Here is a 23,999-nt window from a genome sequence, read left to right as displayed (position 1 = left end):
CTTTAAAGTATGCTCATGACCCTTCATGGGCATTGACTGTTTTATTGAGCCTTCAAATACAATGTGTATTTGTGTAATTGATAGTTTTGAGCTCAAACCTGGCTCAAATACGTGTGTGTGCAGTCATGAAGCTCTCTCTGCGTGTGTGTGTGTGTGTGTGTATTTGTGCAGAGCTCTGCACATGGTGGCTGAGTCTGACACGGGCTATCTCTCCAGGTTAGTGTAGATAGCTTTTCCATCTCTAATGTCTTTCCCAGAAATCTCCCCACACACAATGAAGGGCTTATATTCTGCATTATGTGCATGTGTGTGTGTGTGTGCTTAAATTCATAGGGCATTTATGACGATAAATTACTGTACATGGCGCAGCACAGAGAAACTACTGAAAGAAAACAATTACACATATTCATTCCGCGTTTTGAAATTAAGCACCTGCAGAGAAATTCTCTATTATGTCTTTCACAAATATAACCTCCAATATAAAAGTGTTTATAAAATGACAAGCCACAATAAGACTGTAAAACCTATTAACCTTCAATAAATCATATTATCATACATTCATTTCTCTCAAAAATTACATGATTTTCCTGGAATACAGAAGATCTTTACCTTACAATGAAAGTGAATAGTGACCAAGGAATTTCAAGCTCTAAAAAAAAAAAAAAAAAATCCACTCTGTTACAGCTATAAAAGCTCAGAGCTTTCAAAAATGTAATGTTCATTTAATCTTTTTGGACCTTGAGAACTCCTAATCATCATTTACTTTCACTATGTGGGGGGAAAAAGCAGAATGGACATTCTGCTAAACATCTTTTGTGTTTCACAGAGAAACAATACCCATACAGGTTTGGAACGACATAAGAGTGAGTAAATGGTGACAGAATTTTCATTTTTAGCAGAATTCTAATTTTTAAATCCATATTAGCATCCACACAAGTGGAGAATAATGTCCTGTTTATGAACATGTGCCACAGTTTTGTCTTCTGACACTTTAAATGGTGTAGTTTATCAAAGGGATAGTTCACCCAAAAACAAAAATTCTGTCATTAATTACTCTCATATTGTTTCAAACCTGCCAGTGTTCGGAACAGAAATTAAGAATGTTTTATTTTTTTTTATGAAATCCGAGAGCTCTCTACTACCACGATCAAGGCACAGAAACCTAGTAACCTAGTAGTATCATTAAATTAGTCCACGTCAGATAAGTTGTTCAATTGTAATTCTATGAAGCTACGAGAATACTTTTTTTGCACAAAGAAAATAAAAAAAACGACATTATTCATCAATTCCTCTCCTCCGCATCACCCCATAGCGCCATCACAAAGCATGTGCATGCTTTTCCTGAATGTAAACACCACATGCATGTGATGCGGCTGATGTAGAACACACGTGTCGTGGTACGCTCCAAAATGGCTGTAGGGTGAAGTGGAGAAGAATTGTTGAATAAAGGCATACTTTGTTTTCTTGAGCGCAAGTATTCTAATAGCTTCATAAAATCACAGTTGAATCATTGATGTCACACGGACTGTTTTAACATGGTCCTTACTACGTTTCTGTGCCTTGATCGTGTTAGGATCCTTGCTGTCTATAGAGGGTCAGAGAGCTCTCTGAATTCATCAAAAAAAAAATCTTAGTTTGTGTTCTGAAGATGAACGAAGGTCTTACGATTTTGGAACGACATGAGGATGAGTAATTAATTACAAAATTTTCATTTTTGGGTGAACTATCCCTTTAAGGCAAAGTGGATGCTGATTGGCTGTCAGTGTTTTTGATCATCAGCTGGAAAAAAAAAAACATTCTGTATTCCAACAATATTTTTCTCTGCATCGTTATGTGATAGCTCTATTTTTGCATAATTAGAAAAATTATAAAATCTTTTTTTATTACAGTCATTGGTGTAAACGGGCCTTACACTATACAGGATCACTTGAGCAAACCTATATTCATCACTCGATTCAAGCAGCAGCAAACAAACACTCTTAGCATAAATGCATATCAAAAGCAGCGGCTCATGTAAAGCTCAATGGGGTGTCCTCGGCTGTAGACGCTTTCAGTGGATCAGATGGTAGGAAACACAGGTAATCCACTCACCATATCAGCACTGACAGAATCAACACATACATTAGCATATGTTAGCATTCCTATTCTTGTGGTCTCACATGCTCTATAATCTGTTGCAGCAGATTTTTTCACTGAACGACAAAGCCAAACCGATACTGAACCAGAATAAATTTGTATGCATTAGAAGCCAACAAACATGCTGCAAGACACACAAACACTAAAATACATTATTAAGATGAATCTTGGTCAGGTAAGTGTGTACACAGACACATTGTGTACCTAGTCAGTGTCAAGTGTCAATATATTTGGGACATAAAGAGACCTAAAGTATGTTATTTTACCTAAAGAAATTTTAAATGTTTTTTTTTTTGTTTTTTGTTTTTTAAAGGATTGAATACTTTTGAGCAATAACTATCATTATATTGATCAAAAGTAAAGACTTATGTTGCAAAAAATAAAATAATCATAATAATTATAAATAAATAAATGCTATTCTTTTAAACTTCATAAAAAAAAAGTAGGTTTCTGCAAAAATATTAAGCAGTTCCACTGTTTTGAAAAAAATTAAGAAATGTTTTTTGTAAAGCAAATTTGCATATTTAAATGATTTCTAAAATATCATGTGCCACTGAAGACTAAAGTAATGAGCATCGCAGGAATAAGTTACATTTTAAAATATATTAAAATAGAAAATAGTTATTTTAAATTATAATAACATTTCACAATATTACTGTATTTTTGATCAGAAATCTTTTTTGCGACTTCAAGAACATTTATAAATCATAACATGTAAAAACTGCATGCATACTGCATAAAACTGTTTTATATAGGAAAAAATGTTACTGAAAATTACTATTAAAATGCATTTTACAATTATATGAAAATAATAAAAGGTGGCATTTTAGCACAACTAAATTTCCAAGTTAAAGGTCATTTTTTTGCATTCATTATGCTGTAACTTGTAGGGCTTACACAGCAATTCTGGTAAAAAAAAAAAAAAAAAAAAAAAAAAAAGTTTTTTCAAATTTGTGCTTTGCTAATGGAAGAGAAAAAGCAACTAGGTGTAATCATATTTAATAACTGCAGATGGACTAAAAGAAAAATAAGGCATTCATGTTGACGATTAAAATTTATTGTAAAGGTTTGAAATTAAATGCTGGGAACTGGGTAAAAAAATAGAGACCTTTTAGCTTAAATTACAAACAGTTAGGCAACTACTTTGGTACAAACAGCTAAACAGTTTGTTACAATGTACCTTTGATCAAATGCAGTGAAAAGAGAGCAAGAACATTTAAAACAAAAAGTGCAGATCATATGAAGACAATTGAAAACCCAGGAAAAAATTATAATAAAAAGCTACCTGCACAGTGGTTAAAAGCATGATCCTAGTTATCAATGAAACAACATGATGAATCCTAAATAATGCCTTAAAAAGACCATATTAAAATAGTTCTCTCACAGGTTGTTGAGAAATCAGATGGCATACAGTGTCCTATGGCTGAAATCAGTCACTGTCTGCCCCCTGCTGTTGAGACAGCAGAAATGTGCCAGGATATTACACCATTAAAATGATTAAACAGGATAGTTTCCAGCGAAAATTAGTGATATTCTCAATTTAAAATACATTGTAAAAAGTCAAATGTAAGAAAGTGAATTTGGTTTGAATCGGACCTTAACCCGTCCATTTTCAACTTTGATCCAATATGAATCAGTATGACTTAAAGACCTCATTTTTCTCAAAACTGTCCAATTCCCTAATGAAACACTGATTGAGAGCGAAGTCAACATTATACAAAGGATTCAAGTGCAAAATGTTTTTTAACAAATGCACAAATCACACCCAAAATGACAGGAGACAGATAAAAAAAAAAAAAAAAAAAAAGTGCAGAAGTATGTGTAAAAAAAAAAGTGATGAAAATATGTGATTTCATAAAAAATATTGTTGAAGGCTGTGTAACTGCAATTAAGATTTAGCGATCTGATCTCAAACTGCAGCTGAAACATTCGGTCTGGGACAAAACACACACACACACACACACCCCCCCTTTCATGAAGATCAGTCCTCTGTGGACGGCCGTTTACTTCTCAGACTAAACCACCGGGATATGGATTTTCTCTTGACTTTTTCTTTCTTCATATCTGCAAATGGCAAAGCATAACCCACACTTAACTGCCAGGTACATAAAGTTCATTTCAAGAGAAACCAAGAGGTCATTTACTAATGGTGACCACAGAACATCAGTAACAGCTTCCAGGGCTATCGGACAGGTTTTATGTCATGACTTGCAAATGGTTATGACTTTTGCCCACATTTATGCATTGGTTTAATTGGGTTAGTAAATTATACATTTTATCATAAGAATTTTAGCTTTGAAAATGCAGGCAGATCATTAGCCAAGGCTAGATACCTATGGTTTCCATTAGTGATCATTAAATCAAAATGGGTTGCATTACTTTTCCTGTTTGGCCTTTCAAATCGTGGAATATTTAAACATGTACGGAGCAATTACTCCAAAGATTCAAAGCACTTTGAGTCGGTGGGTGGAGAGTTGCACAGATGGCAATTATTCTAAAAAGAAAACTTTAGTTTTATCAAAGATAGAAATGTGAAAAAAAAAAAACCTAAACTGCTCAACCTCTGAACTGTTTAGTTGAAAGTGCAAACAATATTGTGCAATTAATACAAGTTTTTATTAGAAAACTGAGTTTTCTGTATTTAGCACATTAGATTTCAGTGCCTTAATTACAATATTGGCCTCGAGTAGATTCTCATGTGCAACCAGATTTACCATACTAAACTAAATATATCAGTTTATATTATTATGTTGACTAGAAACAGACACTAAACATTAATAATTCTCTCTGCCATCAGTGAACAAATGGTGACAATAAACAATAGTTTCTTCACTGCCAGCTTTTATTATTTGCAAACAGGAAGGGATGTTCATTTTGAATCATCCAACAGACATCCAATGGACCATAATAAATAGAGTTGGCTGCAAATTTCTGCCTCTTTAAAATCAGAGCCAGCTGGTGCAGAGTAATCCATTTCTAGCTAGAGAAATGTAATTTGTTGTAAAATAAATTGTCATGTTTTTGAGAAACCTCAAATGTTAAATTCATTAAAATATTATTTATTTTTAAAGGTTAAATATTTCTTTTGCACAATTTCCTCTACCTTTTTCAAAAGCGAATGGGAAAATGATAATCATACTTACCAAGATTCTGCATCATCTTATTCAGCTGCTCGTCCTCCTCTTCCTCCCTGTAGATAGAAGCGTTAAAAGATTCACAAATGTCACATTAAGTAAGTTTAGGTATTCAATAGCACTCCGAAAAAAAAAAAAATATATATATGAATGATTGGAATGTATTAAGCAAAAACAAATACAAATATATAAAAAATAAAATACAGAATTAATAATTACTCCTATTTATATATAGCAAATTATATTTCTAAATACATAAAAATAAATGATATAAATAAATAGCCTATTTACTTTAATGAATTTACCTGGTCATACTGTGCATATTACTATAAATCTTAAAGTTTCTATTTTTTTTTTTTTAATCAAATAATGTAGTAAATTCTCTCTTCTGCTGATGTAACCAAGGATGGTAGGATATGATGTGTGTTGCACACCTCAGTCTGTCTTCATCCAGCCCCTCCACTATAGCGTTCCTGTCGTTCACAATCCCCACAAGTTTGGCCATCAGCTCTTCCTCTCGTTTATGATCCCAAGATGTCTTCAGATGCTCTACAGGATAGAAACATTTAATAGCTAGATTAGATTGCACAAAAGTGATATGAAGCTTTTAAGCTTTTAAACAAAAGTAGATCTTTTAAATGAAGAATTCTTCATCCTCCAGTAATACAGTAACCCCAAAAAGCATGAATGCCATTGCACTACACAAACAAAGTGTTTGATCAAGTCGCATCTGCAAACAAATGAAGCTTGACTTTTTCCAGTGTCGGACAAACCTGGCTTGTCCATCAGTTTCCTGAGTTCGGCCTCAACACTGGGCTGCTCTTCCTCTAGATCCTGTGTCTTGGCACTATCAGGACACAATCACAGATAATTCAACTGTTTAATGCACATTTAGAAATAGAAGATATTCACTATCAGCATTCCAGTAAATCAACAGTTTACACATACATGTACACAAGCTCGGATTCGCGTCTCATGTAGACCTGTTTGTTTCTGATGAGGGTAAACCAGTCCACCATTAAGTCGTTCATTAATGTGTCCTCTTGTCCTTCTGAAGAAAAAAAACAAAACATGCAAGATTCCTTTAAACTTAATTGCATTTGTTTAGGCTAATACATGATGTTAAGAGTTGAGAATCCACATTTGTAATATTTGTCTCCACCTGCTGGAGCACTAGAGGACAACATCTAGACTTTGAATGCTTATTTTATAATAAGCATGTTTAAATAATGCTTAAACCACTAATACAGTCTTAAACAAGCATCCTCTAAATCTGTACAGTTTATCTATCTTTATTATATTTTATATATATATATATATATATATATATATATATATTATATATATATATATATATAATATATATATATATATATATATATATATATATATATATATCATATATATATATATAGGTATATATATATAAATATATAAGGGCTGTCAAATGATTAATCACATCCAAAATAAAAGTTTTGTTTACATAATATATGTATGTGTACAGGGTATATTTATTATGTATATATAAATACACACACATAAATTATATATTTAGAAAATATTACATGTATATACATTTATATATTTATATTCTTATATTTTATATTATATATAAATATATTTAATATATAAACATAACGTATTCTTCTTAATATATACATGCAGATTTATATATACATAAAATATACACAGTATACACACATAGATTATGTAAACAAGACTTGGAGAGAAGATCGAGAGAGGAGAGAGAGAGAGAGAGAGAGAGAGGAGAGAGAGAGAGAGAGAGAGAGAGAGAGAGAGAGAGAGAGAGAGAGAGAGAGAGAGAGAGAGAGAGATCTATATAAGTAAACTATTTTTTTCCTTATTTGTAAAAGAGCCGTTTTTAAGAGTGTGTGTGCATGTGGGTACAGACCCTCATCACGTTGTCTGAGTTGTTTTTCCAGCTCTACTCCTCTTTTCTCCAGCTCGTTCATATTCATCTCGATGTCCTTCAGTTCTTTTTGAATTTCCTCCTTAGGAATATAACCCGGCTAAAACAAACAGACACACAATACGTCAAACGTTAACTTTCTGCACAAACGACTTTGTACAGATCATTAATGGTTTATTTATTCATTTCAATGCTTTTCTATTCTGTCAGAGGAGTGAAAAGACTTGCTTACTATGAAGTCACTTTATTTTGATTCTAACGGTCTATTCAAAGATAACTGTGCCCCAAAGGTCCTTTTGACCCTCCAAAACAGTCTAAATAGGCCCCTTGACAAAGTATTCCCTCAACACTCACACACATCAGTATAGACAGAAATACACAAGACAAGATAACACATGTAATTATTGTTTTGACACACACCTTGTGCAATTTGTGAGTTTCAGTCTCTGAGGGACTAACAGGAGATACGATGCTGCCACTGCTGGAGCCTGGAAGACAGACAGAGATGAAAACATACAGATGAACAGAGAAACTAAGACGCAAATGTAGTGCATGCAGTGTTCCTTTACTAATTTAAATGCAATTAATTGATCATGTTAATATATAATGCATGTTTGGCTGTACCTGGGACCCTTACAGAAAGTATAACCATATTACCATCGTTTTTGGACATGGTACCATGAAAAAATAAAAAATAAAATAAATAAATAAATGTATTTGTGACACTGAAGGACTATGTTCATAACCTGATGTGTTAAAATGGTAATAATACACTGCAAAAATAAAATCAGTATCTTGATCTTGTTTCACAGTAATAATAACAACAACAACATTAATTTAATTAATTAAAGATATATTTATTTACGAAAATGAATTTTAATTGTTTTTGTTTTTATGTTTTTTTTTTTTATTGTTAACTAAAACTAAAAAAAAAGTAAGTAAAATAAAGCTGAAATGAAATGACATTAGACTAAAATCAAACTTAAAGCAGAAACTTTCACAAAAATCATAAATCCTGCCTTGAATAAAATAAGTTTTTTAAAGCGCTAATAACATTAGAATAAAAAAAAAAAAAAAAGAAAAACTAATGACAAACACACATACAATTACTAAAATTAAAATGAAAGCTTATGTTCTTATATTTTCACTTAATTCAAAATATTAAATATTATAATAATATATTAATTAATAGAAAAAAAAACATTGTTTTTCAGAGAAAATATCTTTAGCATATTTAATTTTGACTGGTGGTGTGTATTTTAGCATAAATCTAAATGTATTATTCTGTTTCCCAACTTGTATTAGGCACATCACTTCATTGGATGTGTCCAAGCCTTTCACTTTTTGAAAAGACGTATTTGTTCTTATGTGACCTCCATTGTTGAATAAAAGAATATTTAACAACAAGGCTATTTCTACACATTTTCCTAAGATCTTACCGCTAGTTTTAGGCCTGTTATTCACTGGGCTAGGTGAGGGAGCTTTGGGTAAGTTGACACTAATGGAGATGTTTGTTGTAGATGGTGCAGGAACAGACGTCTGGGAGATTCCCAGACCAGATGTCCGTGGAGAGGAAGCTGCTTCTGGCTTCTTGGAGGGTGAGCCAGTGGTTTCTGTGGAACCGACAGTTCTATAAAAAGGAAAAGAGATGAGAAGATATGAAACTTTTCTGTTTTGTTTCTGAGCAACTAAATGTTCAGCATGGCTTCTCTCACCTCTGACAGGTGAAAGTTTGGGAGGGTGAGGCATGTTAAAGGGGCAGTTACAGGTGAAAGATCTTCATGGGGGAAGTGCTTGTGTACTGAGCTCTATCGCTCTGGGGACTTTCAGATACGACCCACTGCTGATCTTATTGGGCGAAGCGGGTTTACACGCCCATCAAGAGAACCAATCACAAGAGAGCGCGAAGGAATGAGAGGGACAGACTGTCTGGAGAATGAACCAGTTAATCAATGAAGAGCAGAATGATTTGGTTAGGGAAATCATAGAGAAGATGTTATTAAATGATTTTACTGAGAAAGAATCAAATGACTCATCTGTCTGATTAAAAAATTATTAAAGAACAAGACAGTATTAGTAAAGATCAAAAGCACGTTTCATTTAGAGAGAAACAAGCACAACTTACTTTACAGGCTTGAGTATAGACCTCCAATCTGATGGAGCTGTATCGTTTTCTGAAATGACGTCAAAAGGTTTTCATTTAGAAATGGACATAGTAGACATTTTAAGAATGAGAAGAAATTTTGTTTCATTATTATACTTGGTTTAATGTGATTTAGGAAGAAAATGTTCCTACATCAACTTCCTTGTTGGTCTTAGAATAACATTTTAATTAATAAATTAAATCAGAATTTTGGCTTACAACTACACTACTGTTCTAAAATTTGGCACAAGTAAGATTTTTTACTTTTATTTAGCAAGGATGCACATAATCAAAGTTGACAGTAAAGACATTTGTAATGTCTTTAAAAATTCCTATTACAAATAAAACAAAACAAAACAAAAAATTCAATTCAAAAGATCCTGAAAAAAAAAACAGTTTGCACAAAATATTAAGCAGCACAATTATATCAACATTGATGATAAGAAGAAATGTTTTTCTTGACTGGCAAATTGAACAACAGTCTTAAGTTATAATTTCACTGATTTTAGAGGTAAGTTAGGTTTATGTAAGCAAAAACGCTTTTTTGCTGAATTATTGTAGCTATTATTAAAGCAATGTAAGAAAGGGTTTAAAACTGTTACTTTGACAATATTTTGATGCAGAAAGAATGTTAATATAAACATTAAAAAATATGAACATATCGGTGCTTTGCATTTCCAGATAAATGTAACATTATCATAAACCTAAAAAAAAAATAAAAAAAAAATAAACCTCAAATGGAAAGTGAAAGGAATTGACGTAAAAAATTCAGAAATCTACCACATGCCACTTTTTTTTTTTTTTTTTTTTTTTTTTTAACCGGAATTCAAGGACCAACAAATGCTGCTTGATATTGATTACATTTTGTGAATTGTGAAAACTATGAAGAGAAAAATCCATCAAGCAAAACAACTAATAAGATCAAGCTCTGTATGTTATCAGTGCATCACGTGTGTCTTCCTCACCCTTGCTGTTAAACGACAGCGTCCTCGCTGGCCTGGAGGTTTTATTTAAGGTTTTATCTAAGGTTTTATCTTTGATCCAGGATGGCGCTGCAGCAGCCGGGGCAGTAGGTTCCACGCTGGTATCCGGTGCTTTGAGACGCACCCTACCTGAGGGGCCTTTAGCACCCGATTCCACAGGGGAAACATTACTACAGAAACCAAAGTGAGGAGAGATTGTGTTAATGATAGACATGCCCTTTTATACAAACATGTCAACAAAACATGAATTTAAACAATCCTCAACATGCTTGATTACATAAAGGCTATAATTCTGTTTCATTTATGACCCTTGTAAACCACCACCCTGTGAAAACAAGTCATAAAATATATGCCAGCTATGTAATGCTCTCTGAGTAGGTGAATGTAGCTCACCTGTTGTTTGCTTTCAGCCCAGCTTGACTCAGACACGAGTTGTTGTTATTTTTTTCCACTGTCACCATCTTGCCGATCACAGCTTTGGCTTTCTCCTTTTCATTCTCCTTCTCTTTTTCTGTGTCCTGTGTTTTTGTCCAGTCTCCCACCCGCAGCAGGACTCTACCTTTACCAGCTGCGGCTCCTGCAGTGGCTCTAGGTGCGGTGCTCTCTGGTGTAGGAGTTTTAACATTTGTTGTATTCACAGATATAGTTGAGGTGTATGATGAGGTGCTCTTACTGGCAGGCAGAGTACTGCTGGGATTGCGGCTGGACTCAAAGAATCTATCAAAAAAAAAAAAAAAAAAAAAAAAAAAATTAAAAACAATATTAAGGTTCTAGTCAATTCAATAAGCCTGCCATTTTCATGTTATGGTCAATAACCAAATAGCCACCGTTAAAATTCAATTTTGTCTAAATAAACATATAAATAAGTAAATAATAATACTAATAAAAAAATATGATTTTATTATTATTGATACTCCTACTACTAATAATAATAAAATTTTTAAAATAATAAGATAATACATTTTAATAATAATCTGAAAAAATAAAATTGGTATACAGTACAGTATGAAAATGGATATTGATTTTGAGATTTGCAGTGTTATTAAACTGTTAAAGGGAGCGTTAAATGATGGTAAAGGGGAATAAATATTCAGAAAATAATTAATTATTCAATATTGGATGATATGTTCAGTTTCAACCAATTCCAATAAAATAAAAGATGTAATATCCACTGACATAGTACTGATTTTTCTTGCATCACGGATAAAAATAATCTTTTAAATACACTCCAACAATCAGAGATGCAACATTAAATTCTTAGAATCCTTATTTTACGTAATTTAGCCAGCTTGGACATGATTACCTCTTCACCAGTCTAATATGGACCCATTTCCTGATCCAAAGCGGTATTATTTTAGAATTATTTATATACCATTACATTATTTATTAATAGTTTGAATTAGCTTTTATTTATTTAATTTTTTTTTTAAAAAATCAGTTTTTTATTTTAGCTTTATTTTAACATTTGTTTATATGCTTTTCTGGTATTTTTATTTGTTGGCATTTTATTATTATTATTATTTTTCAATAGTTTTACTTAACAACACTGATCCAATAAAATATCAGAATACTGAACTGAAAGACATTCACCTCTTTCTGGCTTCTTGGTTCTTCTCTACACTGTTGCTTACTGGTTTAAGAGATTCTGTGGGCGATCGGGGGCTAAAGGAGGTCTTCACAGTTGTACTCTCTGGTGCTGGAGTGGTTTTTGGTGCTGGTGTGAGCCGAACCGCTGGAGTAGGTGTGGCAGTTAACTCACGAGTGGGTGCACGGTCACTTTTATTGGCCAGCCAGCTTAGTTTAGATGTGTTAGGTGTTGAACCAGCTTTTCCAGCTTCTCCTGATGCATTCTGGTCAGTCTTACTTATAAATGTGGATGGTGTCTTTGGTGAAGTCACTGTGATGTGTGTAGTCGGGATGGTTACAGGCTTCTCTATGCTGGTGTGTGTCTTGCAGATGAAAGTTCCCGCTTCTTTTCCAGGCTTGTATGTGCCAGAGAGAAGAATAGTGGAACACTCTTTGCATCTGTTGAATAGAGAGTTCATAGTTAACAAAACAGAAAAAATATAATATACTTAGACCTAAGGTATTGAGACTGAATTGATCTTATAATGAAAATACTTTCTAAAAACATCAGGAGATGGATTATCTTCACTCCCTTTTTGACATGGCAAAAAACATTTCACTGCTATTATTCACTGGTATTATGCTAAATGATCAGCTGACTGAAAACAAAAGAATGAACCCTATAATAGCTGCTATATAGCAAACAATAAAATGAATTTCTAAAACAATTTTAACTGAAAGGCAGCTATTACAAAAATGTTTCTCACATTACACTGCTCAAATTAAATCATTATGATGCCAATTTAAGCATTATATACATGATTCACTAGTCATGTGTGGTGGATGCATTTAAATACACTACCTGCCAAAGGTCTGGAATAATTACGTTTTTTTTTTTAAGATTTTTTTTTTTTTTACGTTTATCTTATGCTCACCAAGGCTGCATTTATTTGATCAAAAAAATGCAATATTGGGAAGTATAAACGACTGTTTTCTATTTTGATACATTTTAAAATGTAATTTATTCTTGTGATGCAAAGCTCAACATTTAGCATCATTACACCAGAGTTCAGCATCACCTGATCCTTCAGAAATCATTCTAATAAGCTGCTTTGGTGCTCAGATATTATCACATTTTTATTGGTGCTCAATTACTAACAATGACTCTTAGTATCAATGCTGGAATCCTTTTTGCTGCTTAATATTTTTCTGGGAACGTGATACATTTTTTTTATATATATCTATATATATATATATATATATATATATATATATATATATATATATATATACACTTCTTTTGAAAGAAGTGTCTTATGCTCACCAAGGCTCCAAGCTATTATTTATATATATATATATATATATATATATATATATATATATATATATATATATATATATATATATATATATATATATATATATATATATATATATATATATATATATATATATATATATATAATAGCTTGGAGCCTTGGTGAGCATAAGACACTTCTTTCAAAAACATTAAAAAAAAAATCTAAAGTATTTTAAACATTTGACCAATAGTGCCATTTTTATAGATAAAAAATAAAAACAGAACTGACTTACTTAAAGCAGTTCCTGTGGTACAGTTTCCCATCTACTAGGTGGCGCTGCACAAGGTGAACATGCTGGTTGCACACGTTACAACTGCTGCTCAGAGTTGTTTTATTGGCACGTTCTGCCAAAACTTCTCTCTGGAAATGATAAAAAAAAAAACCCACAAGATCAATTAGTCATGAAGCACTGTGCAAACAATACCTCACAATAAGATTTGTTTAAAACAATATTTAACATAAGTTATCATATCAGAAGTATGTAACCTAAGATAAGGTTTGTTATGTACCCATGAGTTTGCATTACACACTCAACCTGAAATCCAGAACTACCAAAGTTCCTGTGTGAGCTGACAGGTGTCAGATGAGTTACGTAGTGTACCTTGTTTTCGTTTGCTGGTTTAGGCGTCTTGTCCTCTGTGGCTGGTTTAGGGGAGGGAAAAACTTTAGCTGTGACCGGTTGGTTCTTCTTCTCAGATGGCACTTCATTAGACTCTTCAGCTGGTCTTTTAATCCCTGCCAAACCTCCAACTGCACATCCACAAAGTGAAATGTTTTAACCAATGCTAAAAAATGACAGGGTCCTAATTAAGTTTAAAAGTGAAGGGTGTAATTTCTGCATCACTAGAGGCACTAAATGGAATTGCAAAAATGTAGTTTACTACTGTTTGCAGTGTTATAAAACTCCTAAGGTTTCACATTATGATACTATTTATATTATCCTTTCTTTACACTGTACTGTTTTGAACATAGTTTGTATTTCAAGATTAATTTTTATGGCCTCTGGATATCTGTATGTCTGAACACAATCTTAACTTTTGTAAACTGGGTGGATAACAGTTTGCAGTGACAGTACTATTATTTTTTTTTTTTTAGGGCATGTGTATGTCTTACTAGGAGAGCGTCCATGGAAATAATTGTAGTACTGGGACACATAGGTCAGGATGCTGAGGCGATCAGGCACTTTTAAAGCCACCATGTCTTCGGCATCCAGCAAGGCAGGTATACCCAACTCATTCTCTGCCACCTCGAAAGCCTGGCAAAAATGAATGAATAAATATAACAAAAAAAATAATGAATTACACAAGAGGGAAACATCTGTGTGGCAGAGGAATTAGAGGATTTCATATTAAAAAGAGTGGCCAAATGGTTAGAGAGTTTGACTCCTAACCCTAGGGTTGTGGGTTTGAGACTCGGGTTGGCAATACCATGACTGAGGTGCCCTTGAGCAAGACACCAAACCCCCAACTGCTCCCCGGGCGCCGCAGCATAAATGGCTGCCCACTGCTCCGGGTGTGTGTTCACGGTGTGTGTGTGTGTGTTCACGGTGTGTGTGTGTGCACTTTGGATGGGTAAAATGCAGAGTGCAAATTCTAAGTACGTGTCACCATACTTGGCTGTATGTCACTTCACTTTCACTTTTTACTTTCATTATCATGTGCTAGAACTGCAAAAATCATTCCAGATTTTAAGATATGTTTGATATCTACAGGTTGCAAGAGGAAGAACTCGAGTAAAACAACCTGTTGATACATTAACTTGGAATAGACAAGGAACTAGACAATATTTTAAGAGCTTTTTACATATTAAACAACTATATTTCTGCTTTTATTGTATAAGCTCTTACACAGATAATATTGATTGACCTTATATACTAAAACAGGAAGTTTTTATTTTCTTTGTCTGGTCACTATTACTCATAATAGTGTGAATATGTCAGCAGTTCAGCTTTTGGCTCATGTGTAATTCACAATGTTACAATGATGAACAGTTGGGCAAAAGTTTGTAATTTGTGGTGATTTTCCATCTAGAGGCACTGAGTGGTAAAACTATAATTCCTCCATGCCCATTAAACACACAAAAATGTCAACTTGGCCTGGATCTCTTTGGGAGAAAAAAAGCTTCCATCAAAAATAAACAAGTGCAGACATGAACAAGAAAGTGAATGAGAAACGATCTAGATAAAATCAAGAGCAATAAAGGGGGAGGTATTTCTCAGTAAAGATTCATTAAAAACATCTCACACAACTTGTAATGTGATTCAAAGACCATAAATCTAAATGTAAAAGCTAGAAACCACTACAGATCATAACTTAAACTTTCACGCCAAAGATACTGTTAGCTAATAATAACGGAGAATGTTAAGACTTATTTTTGTACAAAGTGTATCTGACATTTTCTCACATAACAGAGCATTGCAATGAGACGTTTCATAACAAATGAAACGTTGAACTCTCAGTCTGTGCCAGCTTTCTCTTTTACCTGATACTGAATCTCCACCCTGTAAACCATGCGTTACCTTATCTTAACAGTTAACACTTTCATTTTCACTGTCTTTGTCTCACTAGCTCTGTTCGGAAAGAGAGTGCCATCCTTACATGCTCACAAAGCTGTTCATTAGCATTTCTTTTGCAGTACTTTTCATTATATGCTTTTGTGTTCTCTCTTTCACAACAAAGCCCTTTTTGGACAGCATTCCTTTTCCGTGGAAACGGGAACATAAGAGTTTGCAGATGATGATTTATTATGGCCTACAACAACTCAACATGTGATTCAGCTGTTGCAAAAACAGAAGAAACCACAAAAATAGGCCTTGAGTATGCGGCTGTGTCACATCTTAACCCTGGTCAATCACATATAGGTCAAATAGCTCTGTGAGAGGTCTAACTGTTAACATGATAGGGTTGTGACCTTTATGGAATGAAGGCATTTCCCAGAAAACTTGAAGCAGATTCAGTTGTTTTGCTCTGCTGCCCTGACCAAAAACTTACAAGCTAAAGCCTAGGGGAGCATTTTTACATGAAACAAATAACTTTTTATCTGTATCTTTAGAAAATAAGTATGTATAAATGCTTTAAACCACCCATACACCAAAATACTATTCTGTAGAACCTATAATGCTTTTTTAACCTCCAAGAACTGTCATATGAGGAAAAGTCTATTGTCAACTATTGTTGTGACAGTTATGATATCAAAAGATACCAAAGACAGGTATTCAAAATTACTTAAATGTGTTATTTTTATAATGAAATGGATAAACGAAACGTAAAATGGTAACGGCAACAATAGGAAGAAGTGATAAAAGTTAGCAGAGAGACCATTTTATAAAGTGAACAATCTTACCCGTTTGTTGTTTTCATAGATATTTTCCTTGCTCAAAGAGTCAAAGTCTCTGCAAGAGAGCAAACAGTTTGAGACAAGCGTACAAGAGTAAACAGAAAAGGGATTTTTCCCCATGCCAAATATAAACAATATAAATCTGACACTAATACAAACAAAACCACAAGCATGCAGTCTGTCATATCAACACTCAAGCTGAAACAAGTAGAATGTTAGAGTAATGGTGTTATTGGAGTATTTCAAACACAAAATCTGTTGCATAAAATCTAAAATAAGTATTAATACTTTCGTCTATAGTCCTAGAAGTTCCAACATCCTCATTGTAACTTCTAGTCCTGAATTTCTAAAAAGTTAATTCTTATTCATATTCATTTAAGTTTTAATTTAACATAACTGCTAAGTTTACCAAATAAGCCAGGCTTATTTCAGTTAGACTGAACCAAATCAACTGACAATAAGTCAGCCTAACTGAAACAAACCTGGTTTATTTGATAAACTTATTTATGAAACAGGCCCCAGGTCACAAATTCAAAGAGTTGTTTTGTTCTTATCTTAAAAGTCATTCAGTAGACTACTAAACATGTATGAGCTCATATTCAGTTCTAAGTACCAGTTTTTTACTTAGTTCTAAGTTTTTATTAAGGTCTAAAAGTTCTATTGTTCTTTTTCCCCTCAAGTTATACATTTCCTAACTTTAAATTCCAAAAGTTAGAATGTTCTCATCATCAAACTTTTACTGATACCATCCTACGTTGTTGTCCACGTTCTGAATTACTAAAATATGTAATGTCCTCGTCTTAAATTCAAAAGCGTCTTTTGGTTTGAACTACAATTTTTAATGCTCCAAAGTCTGAAACGAGCTATAAACTGTTGATAAACTCTACGTTTGAATGTAAAGCATTTAAATTTTCGTCCAAAGTTCATACGCTGTCGTTTTCGGAGCACAATGCAGCAGTAAACCGCGCTCTCGTTCGCTGTATGGGGCTTGTTACTTACATCAAGTCCGGTCTGTGTTTGTGAATTAGAGCGCAGAAAGCCAGACCGTCCCGGAAAGATGTGGTCATGTTGGTGATCGACACGTCCCGGTATCCTTCACACCGGATTTTGCACCACTGTTGGAGCGCCTTCACAGCAGCCATGGTGTGAATGCGATTGAACCCCTGAGGAGCACTTTAAACCGATCACTGAATCTGAAGTTGCTCCCTTCCAATGTGGCGTACACGCGAACGGAACGCTGAACTGTGGGACGCTTTTGATTTTCACTTAACCACTCAAGTGAACTCACCGTCAGCTGTCCCAATGGAGAAACCCCTGAAACTCCTGAGAACTTATGACGCCTTCATGGGTGGAGTTTTAGGTAAACGTTTTATAAAGGACTTCCCTTAAAGGGGTCATATGATGCGATTTCAAATTTTCTTTTCTCTTTGGAGTGTTACAAGCTCTTGGTGAATAAAAAAGATCTGTGAAGTTGCAAAGACTAAAGTCTCAAATCCAAAGAGATATTCTTTATAAAAGTTCACACTCGTCCACGCCCCCCTGAAACAGCTCGTTCTAACACGCCCCCACATATCTACATCAGTATGTGGGAAGATTAGCATAACACCGTCCAGATGTTCTCGCAAAGAAAGAGTTCTCACTGTAGTATTGTTGTTGCCGCCGCTGCCATGTCATATAGACGCTGTGTGTTTCACTGTGAAAGAGAAACTACTTTCTTTGGGCTTTCACCGTGGACGAAGCGGAGTCCAGCCCGGGGTTGTCACATATGGTTGCTGCAACCCCAAGGTACGCTCCTTCGTAGAATCCACCTACCACACCGTTCTCAAGCCGGCCGCCTCTGCTCACTCAAGCCGGCCGCGGCTCACACTAGACCGCGGCTCACTCTAGGCATCCGGCCTCTGCTCACTCAAGCCGGTGTGTTGAGAAAGCGAAACTACTTTGTTTTTGCCTTCCAAAAGAGGACACAACTAGAAATCATGTTTTTATCACGTTTATAATGGGTTTTATATTTGTGTTTTGTCGCTCCGGCCGGACAAGGCATCACAGTATGTTAAGAGGCGTAACATTTCCATCACATGCTTGAGGCATTCGGCCAATCACTATGCGCTGGATAGCTGGCCAATCACAGCACATCTCGCTTTTCAGAGCGATGAGCCTTGTTAAAATCAACGTGTTTCAGAAGGCGGGGCATAGAGGAGAAACAATTATGTACCGTATGTGGAAAATAATGTGTTTTTAGCAGCATCATATGACCCCTTTAAATTGCACCACATGGCACCTATATACCCTACCATATACTGAATGATTTGTGTACTGAATGATGACTAAGCACATAAATAGCCTACCAAACAAACAAAAAAACTTTTTATTTATGGCAGTACGATGGTAATCTTGGAAAATCATTTTGTCATTTCAGTAGTTACAAATGTTACAAAATGTCATTTCAGTTTTTTTTTTAAATATTAAAACTCTTATCAATCAATCAATCTATCTATCTTTCTATCTATCTATCTATCTATCTATCTATCTATCTATCTATCTATCTATCTATCTATCTATCTATCTATCTATCTATCTATCTAAAATATTATGGATAAATGGATAACCTCAATGGTCTCCACTGATTTCCACAGTATGGAAAAAAAATCCTATGGAAGTGAATGGGGACCAGCAACTGCTTGTTTACCCAAATTCTTTAAAATATTCCTTTTGTGCTCAGCGGAAGAATGAAATTCATACAGGTTTGGTACAACTTCAGTAAATGACTTTCAGTTTTTTGCCAGACTATACCTTTAAAAGTAGGTTAGGCCATTTCTGAGAGGCTAGCAATAGCAAGGTAGCTTTGAAAGCATAAGGTCCCACCCTCCCTGCAAATTACACTCTAAAGCCACACCTCCTCCGAAATACATGAATGCACACAGGCATACCAGAGGCCAACCAGTGAGTGACACAATGAAAGATGGCATTGGTGGAGGGTTGAATGCAGTGTTGTCAAATTACCTCATGCCTCATTCACCAGTGAGAAAACATTAAAGTACAAAGCTCGTTATATTACAATAACAACGCCTTCCATTCTCACTGTGTTTGAGACAGCGTGATGGAACGCTGTCTCATTCACTTCCATTCTTACTAGGTGTTGAGTAGAGTTTTGGAAATTCGTTGGTTGAATGTCATGTGTGTGAGCATGTTGTAATGTGGTGTGTGAGTAATTTGGCTGGATTAACATTTTATGGTCCTACACCAGGGATCCTCAAATCTGGCCCACGAGATCCAGTTTAGCTCGAACCCTAATCAAACACACCTGAGCATGCTAATCAGTGTCTTCAGGATCACTAAAAATCACAGGTAGGTGAGTTTGATCAGGGTTGAAACTAAACTCTGAAGCACATTGGCCCTCCAGGGTAAGATTTGAGGAACCCTGTCCTACACCTTCCACAGATGATATAAATACATTAGTGATTGCTATCCGGATGTGAAAAGACTTTCAACCAGCATAACACATTTTCCTTAAATATAAAAATGGGCTTTTTTTTGGCAGTTTAAGTGTCCAAATACTTTGTGTTGTGTTTGAAACAATGCACAACGCAAGACTAAAATCGAAATGGTAGTGTGCATACTTTATATTTTCATATAATACTGTTACAGCCCTGTTTTGCAGCCAGGGGTAAAGTAGTATTTGCATAATGGCAGGACAGTGCTCACGCAGGTGCTGTTCTTTATATGTTCGTATGGGTGTGTCTGTGTTGCTCTAGGTGTAGTCAGACTTGTCTAATCTCGCTGAGTCACTAAAGGAAAGAACAAATCGAGGCATGTGCTTTAGACATGATTGACCTATTTCAATATATAAACATAGCCTGTACGTTTTAAGGTATAAACTAACATGAAACCTGTTTTTTTCCACCACTAATTTGTTCATGTTTAATTATCAACATGTGGCTATGTTTAGTAGTTTTTGGTTGCAGTAAATTATCAATAAACATGACTAAATAATAATAAAAAAAAACACACACGAAATAATCAATAAACAATGCAGAATATAGAATATTTATATGAATACACAATGTGTCAAACATTTGGAGAGGACTTGGTCATATAAAATAAAGAACTATAGTTGTCATTATTTATATGACCCATAGATGTCAGTAATAGACCATATATTATTTAGGTGACAAATAACATGGACATTTAAATGAAGGCAATACCAAGGTGCTTTGATATAAATTAGGGCTTCACATTGCGCCACGTGCCTCATATTCACGTGCATTGGACAGCAACAGAGACACATGCCGCGCGTTTCAGGGAAAAATGTCAAACGGTGATGGAAAACACATGAATTGGCAGTCAAAAAATGCAAGTATGCAAAAAACAACTGTAGTTTAGGAATTTAGCTTGTGTGAAACGTCAGTTTATGAACACCCAGTATGAGCAGTGTAAACGTGAAGCAAGAAAACCCAGTATTCCGTTTAACTGGAGTTTAGAATGAACCAGGGTTAACTAATTCAAGTGTGAAAAGCCCTATTGGTATTGGAATGTTACCATATTCACGTGGCATGTTATTAAAAGTTACTTGGTGAACAGTAGGCTACCACAGAACACCAAAAATCGTAGTAAAACCATTGTACAGTGTTTGATAGAGAAGCAAAGAAATCTATGGACACTTTTCTTTCTGTTTCATTTCTATGAAAATGTGGTCTGGTGTATAAACAGTCCTGATTAATTGCTTGCAGGAGCCTATAGATACTTTTATCTTTATTGGGACTTAAAGAGTAAAAAAAGAAACCAGTATAGTTCGGAAATGCTGAAAGATGTTAAAAACTCTTTAAAAGAGCATGTGGTGTGACTCGACAATTTCCCACAAACTCTTGCACTGAATTTGTGTGTGAAAATGTGTCTGCCTTCCCAAAACCCCCTAAGTTACCCAAGCATGGTGACAGACAGAAACTGACATAAAGACAACAATTCATGGTATAATGTCACATCTTTGGCAGCTAGAAGTAAAGCAAGGCAATGACGGAGTGTGAATGTGGAACATCTGGAAGCTGTTATGTCTGAAGCCCTCACTATGCAGAGAGAATGAGGGGGAGTGTGTGATATTGTGTTATTGTTTTCTTCTAGGCCAATATTTCTGAAGTAAATTATGCAGCATTCCAGAAATTGAGGACACTTTTGTCTGTTGTGCACTGTACATAGTGTTTGTTTTTCATTAAGTTTGGTTATTTGGTTCAATAGCTTACTTTATGAATACTTTATGTAGTCAGAGCTGATTTGGTTGAAATTAGGTTTTTGGAGTCATTAAACACAGACTTTAAAAACAAGCATAAAAGGCAACATTTTAAACCATTTTAAAAATGTTGTCCATTTCAGCTAAAAATGACTTCTTTAGCTCTTATGTTTTTACAGTAAAACAATTAAGACTTTCCCTATCATATGATTTACTTTTTAAAGAAATTCATACTTTTATTCAGCAAGGATGCAATATGTTGATGCAAAGTAACAGTAAATGTTATTTTTTTGAGCAATTCATCAAAGAATTCTGAAAAGGAAAAAAAGTATCCCAATTACCACGATAATAATAAGTACACTTACTGTTTTGCTTTGCAATCACAGAAATAAATTACATTTTTAAATACATTAATATAGAAAACATTTAGTTTACATTGTAATATTTCACAATATTACAGTTTCTAATTTCTGCTGTATTTTGGATCAGATGATTTCATCATAAGAGACTTTGTTCAAAAACATTTACAAAATCCTACCGACTTCAAACTGGTGAACAGTAGTATATTTTCCCACTGTGCACTAATAAATCTGTAAATAGACAAAATGTTAATATTTTGTCAGATTTTGTATCTGAATGTCAATACTGTGAGACATAAAGCCTCTAGCTGAAAGCTCTTTATTTGACGGTAATAGTGCTCTAGTGATTCAGATTTTTTCTCACTCTTACAAGAGGAATCGAGTGGATAATGACAGGAGATAGTTTTGACATGTTTATTCATTAACTGTAGTAATTATAACATGTCAGGTTTGCTGTATTTTGCCATGTTTTAAAGATAATTATGATGGCTGTTTTGTTTATAAACAAAATGTCTTGGTAGAGTCAGCTCATGTATTCATAAATTATTTTAAAAGCTTTGTTTTTCTACAAGCAGGATGTTCTTTAAGTTAAATATTTTTTAATTGCTTAGTTAATAACCAATCAAAAAAAAGCAAAGCCCTGCCCCACACTTCATTCCATCTTTGTCCTTCTCTTTTCTTGATACTTTTTGTCTTTATTTCTTTCTGCTTGCATCGGCCCGTACAGAAGCGAGGCTTTAAACTCGCTGTCATATCATACTGGATGTGGAAGCACAAGTCTGGCTTTGATCATCAAATAGGTCTTGTGTCAGTGTGAGATGAAAGCTGAAGGTTCAGACGTGCAGATACTCTCTCCGAGGAAGCCGGTTTACAACAATGCTTCTTAAAACGACAAAAAAAGGTTTATTACATTTTCTTCAAGACAGAAATACATTTTGCTTAAAATGACTGTCATGCATGCTCAAGGTCGAAACAAAATCTTGTTGGTAATGGCTTTCATGTTCTGATTTTTTGTGCTCTTTAAAACGCTTAACACTGAAATCTGTCCATAATTTAAAAAAAAAATGAAAGTCTGACTTTTTAAATGTATTTTATAACAGCATATATCTTTAGAATAGTAGAAAATGGGTTAAGTTTAAAAAGATACCTGACTTTGCCTCAGGTCACTGCACTGAGCTGAAATAATAATAATAAAAAAAAAAGCCATTTCCTATAAGAACGCGAAGGAAGTGCCTCTAAATCCAGTTTCATGTAACAATAACCTGGCCACATCAGAACTGCAGCTCTGATTTTGAGACGTAAAATAATCAGATTTTTTAGGTTCGAGGTATAAAGATCATTTTTATTTCCTCCAAGCAAATGCTGTGGTTTGAAAGTTCATATTTTACTGGACACTAAGAGGACCAATGGAGTTACATAATAGAATGAAATACAAATGACATTTTACTCAAACATTGGCTAAGCTATTCAGAGTTGTTCAGTTCGGCTGCTAGGGTATCTGGGTGGTTTCTATGTGATTGCTAGTGTGCATATCAAGTCAAAAGAAAAAACACAAGAAAAAAGATAAACACTTTGATTTTTTTATTGCACACTACCCTGTAAGTCTTGTGAAAGGCTGTACAGCAGTTTGTTCAGGGTCATTTAAAGGAAAGATGCCTTTAACAGGCTCATACTCTCATAGATATATTGTTTAGCTTCAGTTTTAGGAGCACAGGTCTATACATTTTAATTTTTTCTGTTACATTTGATAAAAGTTGTAAAGCAGCCCAGTGTTTTGAACAGAGCGTTGGATACATTCACAGTAGAGCCACTGAATGTTGAATCACAGCT

The 23,999-nt window shown here is 34.3% G+C and overlaps 1 protein-coding gene across 2 annotated transcripts in view; it reads right to left on the bottom strand.

Moving 5' to 3' along the window:
• micall2b (mical-like 2b) overlaps positions 1-17,944 on the bottom strand; it is a 38,436-nt gene extending 20,492 nt beyond the window's left edge. Inside the window, exons 1-17 of one of the 2 annotated variants that reach the window (XM_042716917.1) lie at positions 17,589-17,944; positions 16,596-16,644; positions 14,367-14,508; positions 13,855-14,003; positions 13,486-13,613; positions 11,917-12,351; positions 10,720-11,043; positions 10,309-10,496; positions 9,326-9,374; positions 8,640-8,830; positions 7,621-7,688; positions 7,183-7,300; positions 6,219-6,321; positions 6,044-6,117; positions 5,705-5,819; positions 5,280-5,326; positions 4,082-4,200 (exon numbers count right to left, since the gene is read on the bottom strand). In XM_042716917.1, coding sequence (XP_042572851.1) covers positions 4,118-4,200; positions 5,280-5,326; positions 5,705-5,819; positions 6,044-6,117; positions 6,219-6,321; positions 7,183-7,300; positions 7,621-7,688; positions 8,640-8,830; positions 9,326-9,374; positions 10,309-10,496; positions 10,720-11,043; positions 11,917-12,351; positions 13,486-13,613; positions 13,855-14,003; positions 14,367-14,508; positions 16,596-16,644; positions 17,589-17,731 — 2,406 coding nt within the window. In that variant the 5' untranslated portion in view covers positions 17,732-17,944 and the 3' untranslated portion in view covers positions 4,082-4,117. Of the gene's footprint in view, positions 1-3,171; positions 4,201-5,279; positions 5,327-5,704; positions 5,820-6,043; positions 6,118-6,218; positions 6,322-7,182; positions 7,301-7,620; positions 7,689-8,639; positions 8,831-9,325; positions 9,375-10,308; positions 10,497-10,719; positions 11,044-11,916; positions 12,352-13,485; positions 13,614-13,854; positions 14,004-14,366; positions 14,509-16,595; positions 16,645-17,588 lie in introns of those variants that run through there. The other variant, XM_042716916.1, reaches the window with a different exon arrangement.
• Between the last annotated feature and the right edge of the window lie 6,055 nt (positions 17,945-23,999).

The sequence above is a fragment of the Cyprinus carpio genome, chromosome B1, assembly GCF_018340385.1.
Source record: "Cyprinus carpio isolate SPL01 chromosome B1, ASM1834038v1, whole genome shotgun sequence".
Lineage (NCBI taxonomy): Eukaryota > Metazoa > Chordata > Actinopteri > Cypriniformes > Cyprinidae > Cyprinus > Cyprinus carpio.
This window is presented reverse-complemented; position numbering and strand designations above follow the sequence as displayed.